This window comes from Leopardus geoffroyi, chromosome D2 (assembly GCF_018350155.1).
Source record: "Leopardus geoffroyi isolate Oge1 chromosome D2, O.geoffroyi_Oge1_pat1.0, whole genome shotgun sequence".
NCBI classification, from domain to species: Eukaryota; Metazoa; Chordata; class Mammalia; order Carnivora; family Felidae; genus Leopardus; species Leopardus geoffroyi.
Window position 1 is genome coordinate 78,047,263 of NC_059334.1, and position 22,290 is coordinate 78,069,552.

General features: G+C 48.9%; 1 protein-coding gene across 10 annotated transcripts in view; it reads right to left on the reverse strand.

The window, feature by feature from the left end:
• Positions 1 to 5,769: 5,769 nt before the first annotated feature.
• FGFR2 (fibroblast growth factor receptor 2) overlaps positions 5,770 to 22,290 on the reverse strand; it is a 110,428-nt gene continuing 93,907 nt past the window's right edge. For 9 of the 10 annotated variants that reach the window (XM_045439716.1, XM_045439714.1, XM_045439715.1 and 6 more), the window contains 5 exons: positions 15,547 to 15,669; positions 14,726 to 14,796; positions 12,382 to 12,519; positions 10,624 to 10,729; positions 5,770 to 7,472 (listed from right to left, as the gene is read on the reverse strand). In XM_045439716.1, coding sequence (XP_045295672.1) covers positions 7,308 to 7,472; positions 10,624 to 10,729; positions 12,382 to 12,519; positions 14,726 to 14,796; positions 15,547 to 15,669 — 603 coding nt within the window. In that variant the 3' untranslated portion in view covers positions 5,770 to 7,307. Of the gene's footprint in view, positions 7,565 to 10,623; positions 10,730 to 12,381; positions 12,520 to 14,725; positions 14,797 to 15,546; positions 15,670 to 22,290 lie in introns of all 10 variants that reach the window. The other variant, XM_045439717.1, reaches the window with a different exon arrangement.

Genomic DNA, 22,290 nt, shown 5'->3' on the forward strand with positions numbered 1-22,290 from the left:
CATGTTGCTACATGGAGCTCCTGGGAAGAAAGGGCGCCAGGAAGGCTCGTTTAGACACATCACGTTGGCCACTCACTGTCTCCAAAGGATCTTAAAACACCCTGCTTCGCCAAAGGGTGTTTTTCATGACTTTCATCCCCACCCCTGGGCCTCTTTCAAGTGGACCCTATTCTCAAATGCATCACCCAATTTCAGGACCTTGTTACCTGCTACTGTCCCTGCCCACAAGCCTTGGTGGGCCGTGGGGTTTTTGTCGAAACGATCCAACTGCTGTTACAGAGCTACGGCGGCGGTCCACGATGCATAAACGAACGTGCGTGTCTGTGTTCCAATAAAACTTTATTTATGGCCTGAAATTTGAGTTTTATGTAATTTTCACACGTCACGAGATACCGTCTTTTTTATTTTCTCTCAACCATTTAAAAACATAAAACTCTCCCTTACAGCTCACAAGTGGTACAAAAAGCAGGTGGTGGGCCCGATTTGGTCTGTGGGCCACAGTTTGTCCCCCCCGCCCCCCACCGGATCCACTCAAGAGCGGGAAAGCTCTCCCACTAACCACACCTGCAGCCCCAGTGACACCGCTGCCCTTTTGTGATTTAGTGTTTTGCCTTTGCCTTCTTCCTTCACAGCTCTGGCAGCTACTGGGTGACGGCCAGCAATAAACCAGGAGGGTCTGCATTTTGGTCAGATCTAAATCCAATACAAAGCAACCAAAGGGCTAGTCTCATGGGGAGTAAGGATGATGCCAGGAAGGAAACTAGGTTCTTTCTTCCTCTCCCGCTGGGTTAGTGTATGCAAAGATACACTTAGCCTTTTTCCAGAAGAGGCGGCCGATCAAGTCACAGCATAACTAAAGGGCGGCTCTCGGTCTGCAGAGCAAACTATCCAGCCGTCCTCTCTCATTTCCATTCTCCCAGTTCACGCTGTAGGAAGGAGATATGTTGGAGTCAACCAGAACTCTTAATGAAGTTCCCCCACGGAACAGCGCGTACTTCAATCTCTCCAAACCTGTTGGGTAACAACGTTAATTTCATAATTCCCGTAGATTTAGGGGGACAGCCCCTACATGATACAATCCCAACCCCGGTAGAACACGCATCAGGCCTTCTCTGTTTTGTCCACAGGATATTTCCTTTTGTCACAGGACCCATTTTGATTTGCTTGTAACAACATCACATACAAGGCTAGAAAGGAGCTTCCCTTGCAAAAACCCTCCCAAACTTTTGTTTCTGGTCTTTCAGACCGTGGTACTTAAACCATTCACCAGCTTGGTCCCTACAGTTCCTAACACGTTGACTCGTCCCTTAAAGCTCATACAGGGCATTGCCTGGAAAGGTTTAGAGAGCAAATTCTTGTTTAAAAAGGGGAGCATAGGGGCGCCTGGGTGGCTCAGTCGGTTAAGCATCCAACTTCGGCTCAGGTCATGATCTCACAGTTAGTGAGTTCGGGCTCTGGGCTGACGACCCAGAGCCTGGACCCCGCGTCGGGCTCTGGGCTGACGACTCAGAGCCTGGAGCCTGCTTGGGATTCTGTGTCTCCCTCTCTCTCTGCCCCTCCCCCGCCCTCTCTGTCTGAAAAATAAATAAAACTTAAAAAAAAAATCAAACTAAAAAGGGGACCATAACAGGTTGAGTGTTGTAAGCATAATTTCATTTTTAGAATTTTTGGTCATTTTTACAAACGTAAAAGTTAAATGATGTTTGTTCAGGGAAGTGGGGGGAGACGTCATGAAATTCACAACTGCCTAGCAATTTCATGAATCCGTTTCTTCAGTAGTAATTGTAAATACATATACATATTTATACTTTTCTGACCTTGTATCTACATCTGTGTGTATGTTTACATCTGTATCTGTAGAAAGATGATAAATATAAGCATAAACTGCTGCTAATATTTGAAGGCCACACAGCAGGCACTGTGTTCAATGCTTCCCAGGTAAAGTCTTATTTAATTCAACAATCGTTTGAGAGAGATCACTTATCATCCCTTTCCGGAAGAAGAATACGTTTCCTCCTCTATTCTTTATTTATAAATCCATCGAGGTTCTCTGTCCCTTTCCAAATACATCGTGCTACAGACTTTGACTTGAAAGGGATACAGGCAGGATTCGGTTAAATGACCCCAACGAAGGAATTAAAAAGAGAGAAAGAAACTAAAAAGACACAGCCCAGAAGGAGGCAGTGTTCTGAGCCATAGGAGGAAAGATCACTCACCTGCATACGTATTTTAAACCCAATTCTGCCACTCAACTGCTACAAACTCTAGGATTCAGATTTGCAAATGAGAAGAAACCCACTGCCTTTTATTTCAAAGGTCCTGAGCTAATGGGAGATAGTGACAAGGTGGTCAACGCGGATCGTTGTCCTATCCACTGTCTTCTTTCCACAGCACCTCGTGTGACCTCTGAGCCAGGACTGAGAGGCAATTTGGAGCAGCCCATCAAAACCCCCTGAACCCTGAGGCAAAAAGGACACAAGAAGGGCCCCATTCCAGAACATCACTTAAGACGTGGAAGGGCTCCTGCAGTCCGTGCCCGGCCAAGTCATTTCAAGGCTTCCTGGGGATGAAATGTGAGAGAAGATAAACTTTGCTTTCATCTTTAAAAACATCAAAAAATAAATAACATCAAAACGCTGGCTGGAGAAGGAGGGCTCCAATGCGCATACATAAGTAATAGTGCATGGATCAGTCCCAATGGATCGCTCAAGTCCCCCAGACTTCGTTTGGCGTAAAACTGGGGACGTGAGACGCACTCAAGGATTCCGGCCAGGAAGCAGGTCTCTCCTTCTGCAGCCCGTGGCCGAGCTTCCTTCCTGTCTCGGCCAAGAGGAAAAAGAGAAGGATCGATTTCTCAGCACTCTCTGCTCCATGAGCCTCCACTGAAGCCCTCTCACCGATCTTGGCCATTTTAGAAGTGCAAAAGCCAGGCCAATTATTTTGTTCTAGAGAACCCAGTAAGGTATTCTGTATCTTTCACTCATGATCTGAGGGGGATCTCCTCGGCTATTACATTCTTAGGAAGACACTTGACACCCACTAGGATGGCTATAATAAAAAATACGGACAATAGCAAATGTTGGCAAGGATGTGCAGAAACGAGAACCCTCATACATTGCTGGCGAGCGTGTAAAATAGTGCAACCACTGTGGAAACACTCTGGCAGTTCCTCGAAAGGTTAAACGCAGAGTTACCGTGTGACCCGGGGATCCCACGTATACACCCAAGAGAAATGCAAACTTATGTCCACACCAACACTTGTACGTTAATGTTCATAGCGGCACTTTTCCTGATAGGCAAACAGTGGAAACCAAATGTCCATCAACCAACGGACGGATAAACGAACTGTGTATATATCCACACAGTGGAATAGGATTTGGTAATAAAAAGGAATTACCGATAGACGCTACAAAATGGGTGAATCTTGAAAATACCATGCTAAGTGAAGGAAGGCAAACACAAAAGACCACATATTGGACTACGATCCCGTTTCTGTCAAATGGTTAGGATAGGCAAATCCATAGACAGGAAGCAGATCGAGGGTTGCAGGGCTCAGGGGAAAAGGGGAAATGGCAAGCGACTGCTCATGGGGGCAGGGCTTCCTTTTGAAGTGATGAAAACGTTCTGGAATTAGGGGGCGATGGTTGCACAACCCTGTGAATACACTAGGAAAAAAAAAATCACAAAGGTACAAAAACAAATTCTTAGAAGGACACTATTTATTGAGGTTGGCGTGCCGGAGCTGAGCTAAGTTCCTCCAGGTAGCCCTCACTGCGGGACCGCGAGGCTGGTGGTTAACTAGTCCTACGGTCGAGGAAATCAAAGTCCACATAGAATCCAAGACTTGCCCGACATCACCCGGCTTTAAGAAATGAATGAATCCATTCTCAGTCTACCACCGTCTCTCTCCAGTACTGTGCAAGGCTGCAGCCTTATTTAGACCATTCCCAGCCATGCCACACTCAGGAACCTCCAGTTCCTAATCTGTAATTGTGGGGACCTCTGTATGCCACCCTTCCGGAGGCTTAACTGTACGGTTCAAGCTAGTGGACCAACTTCCTGTTTCCAGAATGGTGGCTGGGTCCTCAATGCATGGCTGTGCAACTTTGCCAGAGGTTTGTAACTGCGTGTTTTAGGTTCCTGTGTGGAGGGAAGCTCCCTGAGGTAAAGGATTGAGAGGCTTAACAGGGCAGAAGGGTACCCAGTCCCAAGGGAATCCACAGAACCCTCCGGAAGTCCCCATCTCTCCGCCCCACTCTATCCTCCCCACCCTGCCTGACCCCACCACCAGCTACTTTCCGAGGCAGCCTCTTGACTACACCCTTCCCAGTTGGAGATGGCGGGCCCAGGGACGACCCACCTCTCACGGAGGTGTCCGAGACTTTTGTTTCTTTGTAAGTGAACTGATCTCACATCATGATGGCAATCACACTGTGGCTCAACTAATTTCCATTGCTTTCCTTGGGTCTGGTGGGGGGCGGCGGTGGGTACGGGAGACCAGAAGCTCCAGGATTGCTATCATACCCTGCTTCCATCTGTTTATTTGGGGCAGGGCTCAAAAAAAGAAGTATTTCTCATCCTTCTCATGGATCATTCTGCCATCTTTCCCTCGATGACAAATCTCTCGAAATGATTCAAAAATCAAAATGGCCAACAGCCAGTATGGGATTCGAATCTCCATTGTCGACTAAAAAGCCATGAGCTGCCCCTTTAGTCCCAAAGGCATAAAATGCACACCATCGATCTTCACAGGGAAGGACTCTGACGGATGCAGCACCCAGCTTCAAACACGCATGCCGCACCAGTAAGTTAGCCCTGAGTCCGGGCCAAGGGGGTCCCCCCACTGCCGTGACAATGCCCGGTGGGCTGCAGAATAATCCTCCTGTACACACACACGTAATTAAAAGCTGCTTCCAATTAGTTTCTGAAGTCCCATTCTCTTGGGTGGGATTACAACTCCGCTCTGCTGATGATCGATGGTGGGGAGCACGGGAGATTGGCAAACGCAGCACCAGGCCGGTAGGCCACCCTCCAGATAGCCGGTAAGACCCTCAGTCCACTACTGGCCTCAAACACAATGAAGGCCCCAAACATGGCACTTTTCAACCATAAGGCTCCGAGAGCATGGCTGAAGTTTGGGAGAAGTCAGACTAGTTTTGTCTCCCTTTCCTGCTACGGAGGCTGGCAGGCAGGTATAATGAGAGCTTGAGTCATAGAATTTGCAGGTTATTAGCAGGAAGAACACCATTTCCCTCTTCAGATTCTTGGTGGCATGGAAATAGGTCAAATCGTTTTAAAATTTGTTCAGGCTATCTTTGTGAAATGCTGAAGCAAATTCTCCTCTCCGTACATCATGGGGAAGCCAGCCTAAGAGGTTCAAGGTCCCCTCCCAGTGTCCCTATCTTCTGAATACGTCTTTCAGCACCTGTCATCCTCACAACACCCCCTCCCTGTTTGCAAAGCTCTCACCCATGCCATCCCCCGTTTGCTCTTCTGGGAGAAACCAGGGCCCACAAAGCTACAAGGACATCTTTGGGGCCCTAAGAAGCAACAGAGCCAGAACATAAACCAACTTCCCCTGATCTTCCACGGGATCCACCGGTCTCAGGGTCCCAGGTTCTGCTGGTCTCAGCCAACCCCTCTGATGATTCATCACCGGTTTGTAGCCAACAACGAGCCTTCCCGGCTCTGGCTTTCGTGCAATCCCACCGAGCAGCACCGAGTCGACACCCCTCCAAGCACAGGAAACCATTTGGTGAGACAAGAGTATTAAAAAAATAAGCTGCGTGACATTTATTTTGTCTTGTTAACATTAATATCTGTAGAAACATTTTTATTGTCAGTATAAAAATTAACAGGCTTTATTAAATACTTTCTCCAATTCCGTAACAAATAGAATCAGTGTAATCTGCATTCATGTTGCATGGTTATAGCAAAGTGAGTAGGTGTTTCCAAAGCAAAACACGATACTTGAATACAGAACCAACAACACGGCGACATCGTGTCTGACACGGGTATCAGGCCGGATCTTTCCGCGAGGTCCTGCCAGAACTAGACGGAAGCAATCCCTTAAAAAGATGGAAGTATCCCCCAAACTATCAGCAGAACAACTCAATGTTCAATTTCTACGATGAGATGTTAAGACTCTACAAGGCTGCTCTAACGCCAATGAATCTGGAAGCCATTATCAAAACTCACCGAAGAGAATACAGGCTAATCTGATTAACGTGCGACTCAGGCAGAAGTCCAGCTGCCGGAGAGAAGTACATTCTGCTATCAGCTCAACTAAGGTCCATCCTTGAGGGATGGATTAAGGCATCTTTTTAAGAGAGCGCTGGTACCATTTGTCTTGGGAAGTCCAGTTACATGATCCACGGGCCCAGTGACAGGGCTGCACAGCAAAACAAAATACTTCCTTATTGATGGGGTTCGCTTACTATCGGCATTTTGGTGGTTTAAGAACAATCATCTGACAGCAGAGTTTAAACAAATAAATCAAAACTTCATTTTCCCCAAATTAGTCATATTCGGTAAATATGTCTCTTGTCAGAGAATCTGATAACTAGTTAAGTCCAAGCAAGAGATTAACTAGTCCGATGCGCTGCCTGCATAGAAATGCCACTTAAATTACGAAGAAACGAAAACACAAAACTATAAATGATTAATTGTTTTGTATATTACCAATTCATTAATAAATTAATGTTATACCATTTTCCCTGAAAGCAAAAGTATCCTTCCACCTCTGCTCGGTGAAAATTAAGAAATTCTGTGTAAGAACAGCATTTATTTAGCAAATAGCTATTAAAAAAAGAGACCAATTTTTCTAGGTGCATTGGGACATCCATTTAAAATCAATACAAAAAATAATTCCTTGTAAATATATAATATATATTTATACATAATTTGAATATATTTACATACACCCAGCACCTATATACTGCAATTGTGCTCTGTAAGTGTGTGCTGACATATATTTTCTCCAATTATTACAAAATTCACAAGGAAGGCAGAACATACGTTTGCCTTGAGTCCAACTGGTCCACAGCCAGTACCCACAGTGGGTCATGGGCGCGTGGTGGCCCATGGACAAGTCGATTGCCCCAGAAACATTCTTCTTCTCCTGGTGAAGGTTACAAGTTTCCAACTGTATACACTCTTTACACGTGTGCCGATTACTTTGCTAATTATTTACTCCTCTGATCCATATATACAAGTGGAGACAGCAAGCTCCCGGGGGCGTGGCCTCCCTGCTCAGCGTGGCTAGGTTCTCGGTGCCGTCCTGTCTGGGGACAGAAGGACAAGCCCGTTCATGTTTTAACACTGCCGTTTACATGTGGATACTGAGGAAGGCATGGTTCGTAAGGCATGGGGTCCGGAGAGAAAACAGAATCGTCTCCTGAAGAACAAGAACTCCTTGTGTCAGGGTAACTAGGTGAATACTGTTCGAGAGGCTGACTGAGGTCCAAGTATTCCTGAAAGAAGGGAAGAGAGACGTTTTATTTCATCTTGGGTCAGGACAACAAGGTGAATACGGTTCGAGAGGTTGACTGAGGTCCAAGTATTCCTGAAAGAAGGGAAGAGAAGACTTTTATTTCACACGCAGGCTCTCGAGACGCGATAGCGGGGACAGGACAGGGGCGCCCCTTGAAGATTCCAGAGATCCAGCCCCCACCCGGGTCCCACCAAGACCTCCTCGAGACCCCAACTAGGTTTACTCCAGGCTGCCCTCGACTTTTCTCTCACAACCCATCGTGACTGAACTATGGGCAAGCAGGGAACGTCCAAACCCAGCTGATAAGAAGGAGGTGCCGACCGGTCAATTCCACTCGCCCAGACCCCAGGCGAGCGGCTGGCTATGTGCCTCCTCGAGAAAGAGCACCCGGGTCAAATTCGAGCCCCGGCAAAATGACAAAAACATAATGTGCTGTGGACTCCTGGGACCCCTTTAAATAGCTGAGACCATGAATATTTATTTTACGAATTACATTTCACTATTGCAGTTTCTAGGATCATTTAAGGGGAATATGTCTCCCTTCAGCGGGTAATTTCACAGATGTAATCATCACTCTCAGAAGCCCTCTGAGTTGAAAATGTAAACAGGTTCAGAAAAGGCTCGGATAGACTCGTGCATGTTCAATCCATAATGGACTGTTAAAGAAAAGTTTGAAATTCAAAAAGGGCTCTTCTGAGCTCCCCGGGCGACCCAGGATAACATTTCCTCCGACTTATGGTAGGCTCTGAGTCCACTGCCTGGTCTTGTATGGCCCATGAGCGAAAAATGGCTTTTTAACATTTTTCAATGGTTGGGGGGGGGGGGGGGGCGGTGGAAATCAAAAGACGAATAGTATCTCATAGCATTAAAATGATATAAAATGACATAAAATTCACCTAAAATTTCAATGTTAGGGTCCATCAAGTTTTATCCGGAAGACAGACACTCATTTACGCATCATCCGTAAGTCCTTTCTCACCCTGATGGCAGGACTGAATATTGCCAACAGAGACCGTCTGGCTCACAATGATGACAATATTTACTATCTGGCCCTTTACTGACGAGGCTTGCAGACCCCCGTTCTACGAACTATGGGAAGATTTCTAAACGGGGAAACAGCCGGGCCTCGCTGCCCCCGCTGGGATCACACTGGGGCCGTTCTGCTCACACCCCCCAAGCCAGTGACATTCCAGGGCAGGCGGTTTTGCTGAGGGGAGACAAAAAGTGCAGACCACAGCACAACCAGCCCCCGTGTTATCAGAAAAGAGCCCACGGAATGTTGGCGACTATACATTTTAAAAGACAAAAAAAAAAAAATTTTAAATTAAAAAAAAAAAATAAACCGCTATAATTCATCACCAGGGTTGGCAAGAAAAGAACCCCCATCCGAGAGTGGGGGATGTGTAAGTTCCAACAACATCAGCATTAACCGCACAACTGGAAACAAACACACCCACCACATCAAAAGAGAACTTTTTGCTTACAATGATAAAAATGAAATTTTGTCCTAAATGGAACCATTTTTCTCCAGCATATGGTAATGATTTTCAGAAGGAAAGAAACTTCGATTTTTATATCCGTTAGACAATATGGCATTCTGCTTTATTTTAGGATGCTAGATGTAAATTTCAGCATGAATGGGCCCGCTTTAAATATAAATATATAAATAAAGTAGCACGGAGCATAGGCGCAGGACCATTAAAATGGAACATTAGTGCTGTCCCAGTTGCTACATGCAGCCATAAATGTTCAGATCTGATAGGGAAAAAAATTAAGTCCAAGTCTAGGGTTAAAGGAACTTACACTAGAAACAACAATTTTGGCAGGAGAAGAAAGTTGCTTTTTTTTTCCCCCCCCTTGAACTATTCCTTTCCTTTCAACTTCTGAAGGTCAGCTGTATTCATTTAAATGCAATCTCTCCTTTTATCAGCTACAGTTAGACGCACAAGATAATGTTGCTGGCTTAAGGCTTCGGATGATTTCTTTTTTGAAAAAATCATTCCCATATTATTAAATGTATTATTTAAAAATACGTTAAATGTATTATTTTTATTTAAGCAATTTTAAGCTTTCGTTGCTGTTGGTAAGACAACTGTGGGTTTGGGGGAGGTTTTTTTCCTCGTTCGGAGGGAAGACTGCTCTCTGTACCCTCACTGAATGTCTCCAATTTGTTCATGAAGTTTTTTCGTGGGGGGTTTTCTGGCCTTGCTGGGTTTTATGCTCTCTCCTGCTCAGATCATACATCTTCCACAACCATACAGACCACTCTCTGTCTGCATGCTGAAGCAGGCACTGCCCGGACTGGATTCGGACAGTGAGGGGTGTTTCTTTTACTGGTGCAGACGAGAAATATTTTATAGAAAAAATATTTTGACAAAAAATACAAGTTTTCACTTAAAAAATCGCAAGCCGAAGGGGCGCCTGGGTGGCTCGGTCGGTTGAGCGACTGACGTCGGCTCAGGTCATGATCTCACGGTCCGTGAGTTCGAGCCCCGCGTCCGGCTCTGTGCTGACGGCTCAGAGCCGGGAGCCTGCTTCGGGTTCTGTGTGTCTCCATCTCTCGGCCCCTCCCCTGCCCATGCTCTGTGTCTCTCTGTCTCTCAATAATAAATAAACGTTAAAAAAATTAAAAAAAGAAAAATCACAAGTCGCCCGTTATAGGAAAACTGTGTGTGCATTCACACACCCGGGGATAGAGGCCACAGGCCATTAGCGGACAGGGTCACGGCGGACAGGGACAGGGGTGTGTGTTGTGCGGGAACTCAGATGGTAGTCCCCGGCTTCCAAGGGAGCCCATCGGCGGCTCCTCCGCTAACGACTAGGGTGCGGAGTCCAACTGGCCCATGCACCCTCCCATGCAAGCCCAAAGGCTGCCCCGGACGTTTCTCTCCCCTCCCCCCCTCTCCTACCCACCACCCCAGAGCCAGAGAGGCGCAGCCTCGCGGAGGGTCCGGTTGCGTGAGTCAGCTCTGAGAAAACTCAGGACTCAGGAGGCGCAGAGATTCTGACTCTGTCAGCCCCGTGGGAAAATGATCGACCACAGCGCAGCCTCCTGTGGGTGAGGTTGCGTTGAAAGCGCCGCACCGGCCTCCCAAGAAAGGGCCGCGGGCTCCTGGAAGGGGGGTTCTTACCTCGTTGGTGGTGAGAGTGAGAATTCGGTCCAAGTCTTCCACCAACTGTTTGAACGTCGGCCTCTGTGAGGGCACGGCGTGCCAACAATCCCTCATCATCATATACCTGGGGAAACGGATTTCCTGGTGAATGCATTCTGTACGTACTAGGCGCCCGGCTAGAAGCCAGCTTTAAGAGGCGCTATGGAGACACATCCGAAGTGATGACAATGGATCAGAACTTTCCAGATGAGAAGGCAGTTCTCTGCACTCCCCAGCCCCCCCCCCCCCCCCCCACCAAATTCACCTCTTGGTTCCTCTGAAAGGCGCTCTGAGCTACAAAAACATCACTTTACCCAAAGTGTCTCAGGACAGTATCTATGCCATGAAGACAGACATCTGTCGAGATGCCTTCGCTGCCGGGTTCTGCGCTCCTGTGACGGTGACACCCCATGGGCGTATCACACCTTCAAGGGCACTTTGGGACGTGGCAGGAAAAGCCTTATTATGGGACCGGGTCTCCAGTCTGTCCCCGGCAACCCCCTCCCGCCCCCACCCCCTGCCTGGACCAGAGCAACTACACGGAGAATCTTCTCTCTCACGCTTCGGGTTTTAATGACTGTTGAGGACAAAGCTTCCTCAGATTTTGTTTGTTTGTTTGTTTGTTTGTTTGAAATGAAGTCTGAAAACCACAACTTTAAGGTAAGGTCTTTATGAATTAAACTGCCATCACTGGGCTGCACGTTAACTTCCTGATTAACTCTTGGACAGGCCCAGGGTCCCAGGCCTTATCTTGATTATGGGTTTCGACAGACCCTCTATAGTAGAAAAAGCAATAGGAATGACAGGCAGCACAATAAATACCTTTATATAATATACTATAAAATGTGGCCATTCATCAGATGTCCACTGTGCAGTGAAAAGTACTCATGGGATTACGGATATAAAATCCCCATGAAACGATACACAATAGACCACAGTCTCTGGGACAATCACTCTTCTCAGTTAACCCTGGGGGGTTGGGAAGAGAGAGCCTCCTTTTCAAAGCACTGATTCTACTGCACAGGACACATGTCACAAACACAACATAATTCCACTTGAAGTGTGGGCTAGGTTTTTCTAGAAACCAGCTCATGGTTTTCCAGTCAGACCTGGGGCTCCAAGGATGGCATCCGGACAAATTTTTAAGACTCTGTGCTAAACCGTGGGTAAGACACAGGTCACCAGACACGAGTCTGCTCCAAGGAAATGGGGGCCCATGTCAATCGTAAGGGCGATCTCCAGCGGTCACAAAGCTGTGGAAACACCCATTCCCCCTGGCTGTGCTGGAGGCCGGGGCACGCAGTGAAGAAAAGCCATCCTGGCCTTTAATCCCCCACTCCGTGTGGGCAGCCCCACGGCTTTCCAGCTTGTGTATGAGAAAAGGCCAGGCGTATCTCTCCCTGTCTCTCCGAGGAGAGACAACGGCAGGACATAGCACAGTGGTCCAGGAAGATCACTCTACAAAGGTAGGAGCCCTCAGCCCACAAGCCTGATGCCCTCTGTGATTTAAAGCTCACTCCATACACGTCAACGTGCTTTCTTTGGGACAGTCATGGCTATCAGTGTGGCTATCTACTGCAGTTCTGGGGTTGAGCCCAGAAAGTTCCAGCAGTAACTCTTCTTAGAGCATGTACAGAAAACCAGGGGCCTTAGAAAACCCGAAGTAAGTCAGGAGAGGGGTTCCTGGCATGGAGGGGGGCGGGTCCACACAGCGTCAAGAGAGACAATGGCCCTTACAGTTCATTGGTGCAGTTTGCCGGCTTGTCCATCCTGTGTCCTTCCTTCAGCAGCTTAAAAAGTTCCTCCACCGGAATCCCTGGGTAGGGTGAACCTCCCAAAGTGAAGATCTCCCACATTAACACCCCGAAGGACCAACTGCAAAGGAGAGAGAAAACACGGTTATTACTAACCCACCTGAATCGCAAAAACCCTCAACGTGCCCGGTTAAGAAAACAAACACCCACTCACTTCTCATGTTCAAAGACAAATGACCCGAGCCCTCCTGCAGTTCATCCTACATGTTCCTTCCTGCCCCGAAGGAGCATCCCCAAGTGATGATGATGTGAGGGATGTTCTCAAGGAATTTTCCATCAACAGACAACACGCGAGTGATGGTAAACCATCACTTTTTTTTTTTTTTTTGGTGGAGCTTTGGGGTGGTTGGGTTTTGATCCCGTCCCTCTCAAGTGAAGTTGTTCATGTTAAATGCGGTGTTCGCATGTGAGGATCTCGACTCGGAAGCGGCAAAGCTCTTCATGCTGCCGTCCGGCTCTTCCGTCAGCCCACGTGCCTGACCCCCCAGCAGGAGCAGTTGACAGAATAAGGCCAGCAAGCCAATGCTGGAGGTAACAGCTGCCCAGCGCAGCCAGTGGGGCATCTGAGGGCACAAACGGTTTCCTGATTTACTAAGGTCACGAAAGGAAGTTAGCATCAGGCTGGGGTTAGGATACAGGAATCCTGGGGCGTCTGGGTGGCTCAGGTGGTGAAGCGCCTGGTTCTTGATCTCGGCTTAGGTCATGATCTCGCAGTTCATGAGATCTAGCCCCCCATCAGGCTCCAGGCTGCCGGCTCGGAGACTGCTTGGGATTTTCGCTCTCTCTCTCTCTCTCTCTCTCTTTCTGCTCCTCCCCCTCTCTCTTGCTCGCTCTCAAAATAAATAAACATTTAAAGAAAATAAAGGCGGGGGGCGCCTGGGTGGCCCAGTCGGTTAAGCCTCGGACTTCAGCTCAGGTCATGATCTCACCGTTCCTGAGTTCGAGCCCCACATGGGGCTCTGTGCTGACAGCTCAGAGCCTGGAGCCTGCTTCGGATTCTGTGTCTCCCTCTCTCTCTGCCCCTCCCCTGCTTGTGCTCTCTCTCTCTCTCTCTCTCTCTCTCGCTTGCTCTCAAAACTAAAGAAACATTAAAAAAAAAAAACTTGAAAAAAAAAAAAAGGTTGGAGGAATCCTAGGCCCGAGACGAGTTTCCCACAAGAGAATCTGAAAACAACTCGCAAGGTACCAATGTGCACCAGACACACGGCTGGACTTTCTGGGCCCCCTTCAGGATGTTGACAATTCCTGGCATAATCGAGCTGAGATTCCTGCATTTACCTTTGTCACTGTGGCTCTGGAAACACACCCCTACTGACTCTATCCGGAGGAGTTTCAGGTTTGGGGTGAGAAACGAAAACTCTCCCCGGTTCTGTGCAGAGCAAGAGTGGCACCCCCACGCAGGCAGCTGGCTCCCTGCAAACACGGGCCCCCGGCACCTTCTTTCTGGGACTGTGCTGGCAGGGAATCAACACCCACCCCGGGGGTCTTCCTGCTCCCACGAATAAAAAGAACTCCACTGATTTCAGCTTTTTATTTTGGACGAATTCTAGACTCACGGGACCTTGGGGAAAACAGTACCGAGAGATGCTCTGTAACCTTCCACCCAGCGTCCCACCACGGGAACATCGTTCGACCTCATTTCCAAACCTAAAAGTCGACAACATCAGTTGGGAGCCTGACCCTGACAGTACTTTTAGGTGTTACCATCACGGACATAGTATAGAATGTTCACTCTGTTTCTCTAACGTTCTCAAGGGTGCCAAGGCAAGGTCTGATTTTTTTTTTTCAAGAGTACACAGAGCCATCAGGCCCTGTGGAAATCACCAGAGCAGACCGTGCCCCACTCAGCGTTTCTCTGTCAGGGCAAAGCTAGGATGGGGGGAGGGGAAGTATGGTAGATGACCATCGAGTAGGAGAAGTTTCAAAATTCCTTCTTTCAGGGAGCAAAGGACATGCCACCAGTTTGGCAAATTCGATAGCGGCTTTGAGGCCGCACATCCGTGAATAAGTTGGGGGGCGGGGGCACTTCCGCTCTGGCCAGAGGTGGCTTTGCGGTGTGCCTCCCGTGTGCGCTTTGAAGCTGGGCAGATTAGTAACACGGCATTGGTCACCAGCCTACCATAAAATCCGTCCTTTCTAAGGCCGGCTCCTGCACCTTCCAGAAACGTGTGAAATTCGGCAGGCACCAAAGCCTCAAGAGAGGTGAACACGGTGTTTTTTTGCAACGCAACCCGGTGGCGAGAAGCCAGAGAAAAGGAGCTACTTACACGTCACTCTGGTGGGTGTACACTCGATCGAAAAGGGCTTCTGGAGCCATCCACTTGACTGGAAGTCGCCCCTGCAAGTGTGGGAAAAAAAATGTAAGAGCCACTCTCTTAAACCCAATTTACTTTAGCAAGCTCAGCAGGCTGTGCCTCACTGAAGAGCGGATGCTAATGATTTTCACTGGTCAGGCAGGAGAGCAGAAGGAATCCGCTCCAGCAGGGCCTGAATAGAACGTGCAAGGTGCAAATTTGGGCGCATGAATAAAATGCCATTTGTCTGGATTCTCATGACCGTCTCTCTCCCTAGCACACAGACACATCCTGACCACCTTCTAGGCAAAAATTAACCTAGAAACTCCCAAGCTCTAGTCTTTGCTAGGGAAGTTCTTGACCCAAGAAGCTGCTGGTTATTCACCTTTACTAAAGGTATCTTAAATATAGCTTAAATTTACTTCTTGAGAAATTGGTCAAGAGTAAAGCAAAAGATGGGGTGCCGGAGTGGCCCGGTCGGTTAAGTGTCTGAGTTCAGCTCAGGTCATGATCCTGAGGTCCGTGAGTTCGAGCCCCACATCAGGCTCTGGGCTGACAGCTCCGAGTCTGGAGCCTGCTTCAGAATCCGTGTCTCCCTCTCTCTGCCATGCCCCTGCTTGCTCGCTCGCTCGCTCTCTCTCTCTCAAAAATAAATAAACATTAGAAAAAAAAGAGTAAAGCAAAAGAACAGGGATAAAGGGCAGAGGAATGAGCATCTATCATCTTTCATCTAGAACATTCCGTGCCACCCCCACACCCCCCTTCCTTCCACCACATCATTGCCACTGACTTACGTTTGTGGTCTTTTTGTAATAGTCTATATTGTTGATATCTCTGGCCAGTCCAAAGTCTGCTATTTTCATCACATTGTTTTCTGTTACCAAAACATTTCTGGCGGCTAAATCTCGATGAATGCACTGAAACCAAGAAAGAACTCATTTCAAAATGTTTCAAGAATAAAGAGAAAACGTACTTCTTAGGATGCAGAGAGGAAATACATCATAAATCAAAAATTGGTTATTTCTTTTCTAATTAAAATAACTAGGGGCACCTGGGTGGCTCAGTCGGTTAAGCGTCTGACTTGGGCTCAGGTCACGATCTCGTGGTTCGTGGGTTCGAGCCCTGCGTCAGGCTCTGTGCGGACAGCCTGTTTCCGATTCTGTGTCTCCCTGTCTCTCCCCTGCTCGAGCTCTATCTCTCAAAAATAAACAAACATTAAAAAAAAATTAAAAACAAAACTAAAAAACCAAGGCCCCAGTCATTTTGAAGAGTAAAGATACACCAAGGACCGACACTGGTGTCCTTCATACGAGATCTGTAACTAGATTATTCTAAAATCTTTTATCTCAACACTTGCTCTCCCTCCCTTTATAGACAAACTCAGAAGAGCTAGTTAACCTCCAAAACCACATCATCTTTACCTCCTGGTCAGTCCGCAAACATTGTTTCCATCCCCACGCCTCTGAAAGTCCATGGAGGAACCTTTTGTCAGACCAAAGTGAGTTCTTCTAACGCCTCAATTCTTCCCTCTGCAGCTCTGGACACTGTTGATTTCATGCTCCTTTCAGAAACGCACCCCCACCCCCCTTGAGTGCGACCCCGTCCCTCCCTTGGCTCACTCTCTTAACCTAGCTTCCTCTCTTCCCCAGGTCCCTGAAAACTGGGGAAATGTCCCATTAATTTTGTGTATTTCCACATACCCCAGGGCTTCTATTGTTAGATACATACAAAAGATTTGCAAATTCCTACCTCTTTCCTGACCTCTCTCTCCTGGGACCCTCCTTGTTATCTTCCACAGGCTATGCAACATTTCCGCACTAACATCTCTCTGGTACCTCCAATTCAAGGTCTCGGCTCTCTCTCAGAGATACACCCCAGAATTCTTTGCACCCTCCTCCCAAGTTCTATTGACATCGACCCCCAAATGCCTCTGCCCTTTGTCCATCCTGCTCTATCCCCGCTACTAACCACTTAGCCCAGGACGTCACCACTGCTCACTCCATCCCCGTAGATGCCACACTGCCCCTAAAGGGTCTCCAAGCTTCCAAACTCAGCCTTACACACCTGCTAAGCTTCCCACAAGTTGCGTTTCTCAAAGTACTAACCACGTCCTTTCCCGGCGTAGATCATGACTAACGCCTGTCTGTCCATGTCCCAGAAGACACCAGCCCACCCAAAGGGTCCAACCTATGCCTGTCACCTGCCTGGCGGCAGGGCGGAATGTTGAAATGCTCGCTACACGGGGCGGCTAATTTCTAGTTCTGAAACCAACTCACTCCTTTCTACAAATGATATACTTTTGCAAGCTGTTCTAAACGTTTCAGTTACACTTCAGCATAGTAAGATTTCATCATGATACATGGTAATTAGAATCCCAAATCATCACCCCCTATTTTTTGGAAAAGGTAAGGTATAAAGAGGTGAACAAATATCCCTTTCAAACTCTTTTACACGGGCTCCTGGCAAAGTTAATGACCAGAAGAAGGAGAGTCCTATCAGGCCACTTGACAAAGGCGAATTGGGGCTCTTTGCAGACAGGCGCTCCGCGAAATGGCCAGTATAGAGAAGCCAGCCAAGCTCTCTCTGAAGAACAAATCGGGAATTCTCTTTTCCCTGCCCACCGCCCAACAATTCCTGGTTTTTAGATGCTTCTGTGGCCCCCTAGATGCGCAAACACCAGAAAAGGGAAAGCAGAAAAACCCCACAAGTTAGTATGCCTGTGCCTGGCCAGAATGGAAGCAGGAAACGTGAGAGCTAGCAGAAGCCGTCTGGGGACCAGGCCGGGGTGGGAGCCATGTTCCTAGTTTGGAGGCCTCTTCAGATTGAACTTCCAAGCCCTTGGCCAAACTCTCCCGGCGGCGTGCTCCCCGCCGACATGAGCTCTGTGCATTTGGCAAGCCGTGCGGCCAGAAGAATCTGGATTCCCACACGCTGGGCTCCCACCACACATTAGGGCTCAACTCAGAGACGCCACGACAGTGGCCTCCATCATCATCTGGGCGAGAGCCAGAATCTAGCACCTATCTCCCACATCCCACGATGCTACCAAACACTCCCGGCCACCCTCTGGGCTGTAACGCCCACCCTCTGGGCTGAACAGTAAGAGACTTGGAACCAACATGCCAGGAAAAGAAAATAATTAACATCAAGCCAAATTCCCATCATCTGCAGAAATCGGGAGTTGTTTTCCAGTGCAGCGCTGATCATTTACATAACTAGGGCCCTCAGACCATTTGGTATTCCATTTCTTAAGTAAGCAGAGGTCAACGGGTCACTAAGGGAAGAAAGACTAACATCCTTATGACCCAGACTGTGTAATGGGTGCCTCTGCACGGCTCACCTAATTAAATGCCCATGGCAACCTAGGAGATGGGTGTGATTACACCCATTTTACAGATGGGAAAACTGGTGCTTGCTTTAAAAAAAACAAAACCGGGGCGTCTGGGTGGCTCAGTTGGTTCAGCGTCTGACTTTGGCTCACGTCACGATCTTGTGGTTCGTGGGTTCGAGCCCCACATCGGGCTCTGTGCTGACAGCTCAGAGCCTGAAGCCTGCTCCGGATTCTGTGTCTCCCCCTCTCTCTGCCCCTCCCCTGCTCATGCTCTGTCTCTCTCTGTCTCTCAAAAATAAATAAATGTTAAAAAAAGAAAAAAAATTTTTTAAAAATTAAAAAACCAAAAGCAAACAAACACCCACTCAGGCTTAACACATGGGAGTAAGTTTAACTGGTTTGGGGATTTGGTAAGAAGGAAAGTTAGTGGCCTCTGAACTAGAAACAGCACAACTTTTATAATTTGTACAAGGCTCAAATACCCCATATTACCTATGTATTCCGTGTACATCACGGTGCTTCTTTACCTGCCCACTGCCTAGTTCCCCACCAACACACACACACACACACACACACACACACATCGGAAAGCGGCTCAAGGACAGGCCCTACAAGTTCATCTCTGTATCCCCAGCACTGAGCACAGGGCCTGACCCAGTAAATGTTTACTGAGGCGAATTCATAATTGCATTCCATCAGTAATGAGCCAGAGAGCTCACTCAACAGTTCCTTAAGCTGGCCTCCAGTAAGCTCACTGCTAGCGGCCATGAGGCATGCGTATGGGCAGGCCAGGATCTGGCCCTTTCCCTGCTTTTTCCCCTCCACTGTCAGGAAAAAGCCCTCCATTTCTGGAAGCAGGCTCTGCTCAGGGGACCATTCTTTTTTTTTTTTTTTTTTTTTTTTTAACGTTTATTTATTTTTGAGACAGAGAGAGACAGAGCATGAACAGGGGAGGGTCAGAGAGAGAGGGAGACACAGAATCTGAAGCAGGCTCCAGGCTCTGAGCTGTCAGCACAGAGCCCGACATGGGGCTCAAACTCACGCACTGCGAGATCGTGACCTGAGCCGAAGTCGGACGCTTAACCGACTGAGCCACCCAGGCGCCCCTCAAGGGGACCATTCTTAAGATCTTCATCGACCACCAGCTTCATATCGGTTCTAGGGCTTTAACTGCAGAGGATCCTCAGCTAAGGGAACCCCGCAAGGCCCTATCAGAATACAGCTCTGTCCCTTCTAGCCCACCCTGTGTGAGTGGTCCTCCCCTCTATCCAGAGTGAAGCAGGGATTCCCTGAGAGAGCAGGGGAGTCTGGGGAGCGGGGTGGGTGAGGAATGAACCACAGGGCCAGGTCTGGGACCAGCCACTTTTCTCTGTGGACCTAGGCGTCCCCATATTGGAAATACAGACAATGACTTAGACATACCTACCTGCCCAAAGGTTTCCTGGTACCTCCTAACAGTCCTCGCTTATCCTAAAATCACACCTATCCCAGAGCTGTTCTGAGGTTATGGATGATACTGTATGTAAATGTCCTGTGCCTGGCAGATGTTAAGTTCTCAAAAACAGGTAGTAATTAATCACGGCGAGAATCACTATTATCACAACCCCATTGACAAGGGCATTTTCGCTCTTCATCCTAAAATGTATTCGCTTGCCCCCTTTCACAAAGTTCACCTGACCCTTGGTTCCTTCTCTACTACACTGAACAGAGGAGGAAGGATGTCCGAGTTCTCAGCTGGGAGCAGGGGCGGATCCCCGCGGGCTCCATGAGCCTGGCGCAAGGCGCATCCTCCTCTCCTGTTCCGAGCAGAAGAACACCCCACCTTTCTGAAACCCCTCCTGTGACCTCTGTACACCACACCCTGCCTTTCCTCCCGACCTGAGTCCCCTCAGCCTCTACTGCCATCAGGTGCTTTGAGCCAAGCTCCAGATTTGAGAGTTTTTTCTACTGCCCCTCTGCCCCGCCTCGCCCCGCCTAGATGCCCACCCGTGCCTTGGAACTACACTTGCTTTGCTAGCTGCCGAGGTCCCAGCCCAGTCCCCAGAGCTAAGCTCTGGCCTGCAGCTTCCTGCTCGACAGCGGCCCTTGAAGGGCGCCCGCGCATGTTCAAGGTGCATCCTGGATGGCCCACCAGAATCTATTCCCACTCCCTAGTCCTCCTCGTCCCGATCAGCGGCACCGCCATCCAGTCTCTCCGACCAGAAATCTACTCAGTACCCCGACAGCAAAACAGATCCCACATCAGTGGTCTCCTCCGGTGCCTACGGGAGCCAAGAAACCCTAACACAAACCACCATCACCTTCCGCAGGACCCCGAGCTTCTAACCCAGCGGTCACGAGCAGCGCGAGAAGGAGCGAGCTTCGCAGCACAAACCCGACCCCGTCAGGCCCCTCCGTGGCTCGCCATGCGCCGGGAGCGCCCGGCCCGGGTCTGGGAGGCCCTGAATCAGCAGGGCCCGCCCGTCTCCAGCCGCATCTCACACCCTGCTCTCGACGTCCCTCCCCAGAAGCCGCACAGCTCTCCCTCCGCGTGAGCGCCCACCGGCCACCTGCGCCCACACCCGACCCCGGACCCCCCACTGACCTCACACTGCCTGTTTCCTGCACAGCACGCTTCTCAGCCTTTTACATACTTACTTGTAGTCCCACATTTCTTGTTAATCTCTCCTGCTGCCGCCCGAGGTTCCTGCTCCAAGAGGTCCAGGACTGGATCCACTCCACCACCCGCTATGGGAATGCTTCCCCCTCTCCCACACAGGGAGGGTCCAGAGTGACCGAGACCCGAGGGTCACAACTGGCAGCCTGCGGGCAGGTCATACTCCCCAGGGTTTTAGTTAGGACTATCTGGAAGCTACAGCAAAGGTGAACTAGAACAACAGATACCGACGTTTGCCAGTTCAAATGTCAAATTCAAATTTCAAATTTCAGTTCATAAATGTTCTTGATAAAAGCTGCCCCTCCCCCCTCCCGTCCTGAACAAGACCCAGTCCAGGGTCACACGAGTACATGGAGCTGTCCTCTCTCTTAAATTGCCTTTAATCTGGAACCATCTCCCCAGTCCTTTTTGTCTTTCGTGATGCTGACATTGTGAAGCGATGTCTTGTGAAATGTCCCACATTCCGGAGCTGACCGTTTCCTCACGTCAAAGGCTTTTCAGGTGACAAATTCCCCTGGGTTCGTGCACCTGCACACAGAGGCAGGCACCAAACTGTCTCCTAAAACCTACACGGTGAGCGCTTTTTTAGGGGGGAAGAAAAAGATCTGAAAAAGTCTTCAAGTCTGGACTCTCTTGAAACAACAACGACAACAACAACAACAGAACACGTGGTAGCTCTGGCTGGGTTCCGATGTGGCCACAGGAGCAGGGGCGGAGATGTGGCCACCCCTCCCCCGGATCCCTAACGCCATGCGGTCAGGCGCAGGCTGCCTCGCTCACTCATAGGACTTGGCAGGGCCGTGACCCAGCCCAGGTCCCCACGGTGACAGTGGGCCCACGCCCACGAGAGAACCTTGCTTCTTTGGGGACCCGAAGATGGGCTTCAAGCTCCAGCACAGGTAGGCAGTGACCCCACCTCTGCCCAAGGACAAAGTCCTACAACCCTCCCTGCAAAGCGTGAGCTAAGGAAGGGTGTCTTGGGTTATCCAAAATGCCCCAGAGGACATCAGGGCACCTGTCTAACTGCTTTCAGAATAACTCAGATGTTTAAAGTTCCACTGCCAGGGGCATGCTTGGAATGCAGACGGTTCACCTCAGGGGACCTGGCCAACTTCTAACCAGAGGGTCACCCCGCGAGAGGAGACAAAATAAACCCAGATGACATCCAGGACTCCGTGTTACTAAAATATCCCTTCGCCTGATCTCTGTTCTTAGAATATTTAACGCCCTTTCAAAACTTGCAACCATAACCCCAACACCCAAAGTCTCCGTCCACCAACTCGGCACAGAACGAATACAGCCAAAAACAATCACCCGCGTCCCCTCAACGCCCGCGGCTCTCTACCGAGAGCTGAATCTCAGGAGAGGAGACACCTTTTCTGCTCATCTATGCAGTCCCTTGACGTTTCTGAGGCTGCTCTGGCTTTGAAAAGAGTTCACTAAGCCCCTGTGTGAATAATGCAGTAAGTATTTTCCAGGTTGTACGAGACATGCAAGGGCCTGACTCAGCAAACGAGCACGTCCAAAGAGCCTGTTTTCTTCACAGGCTTT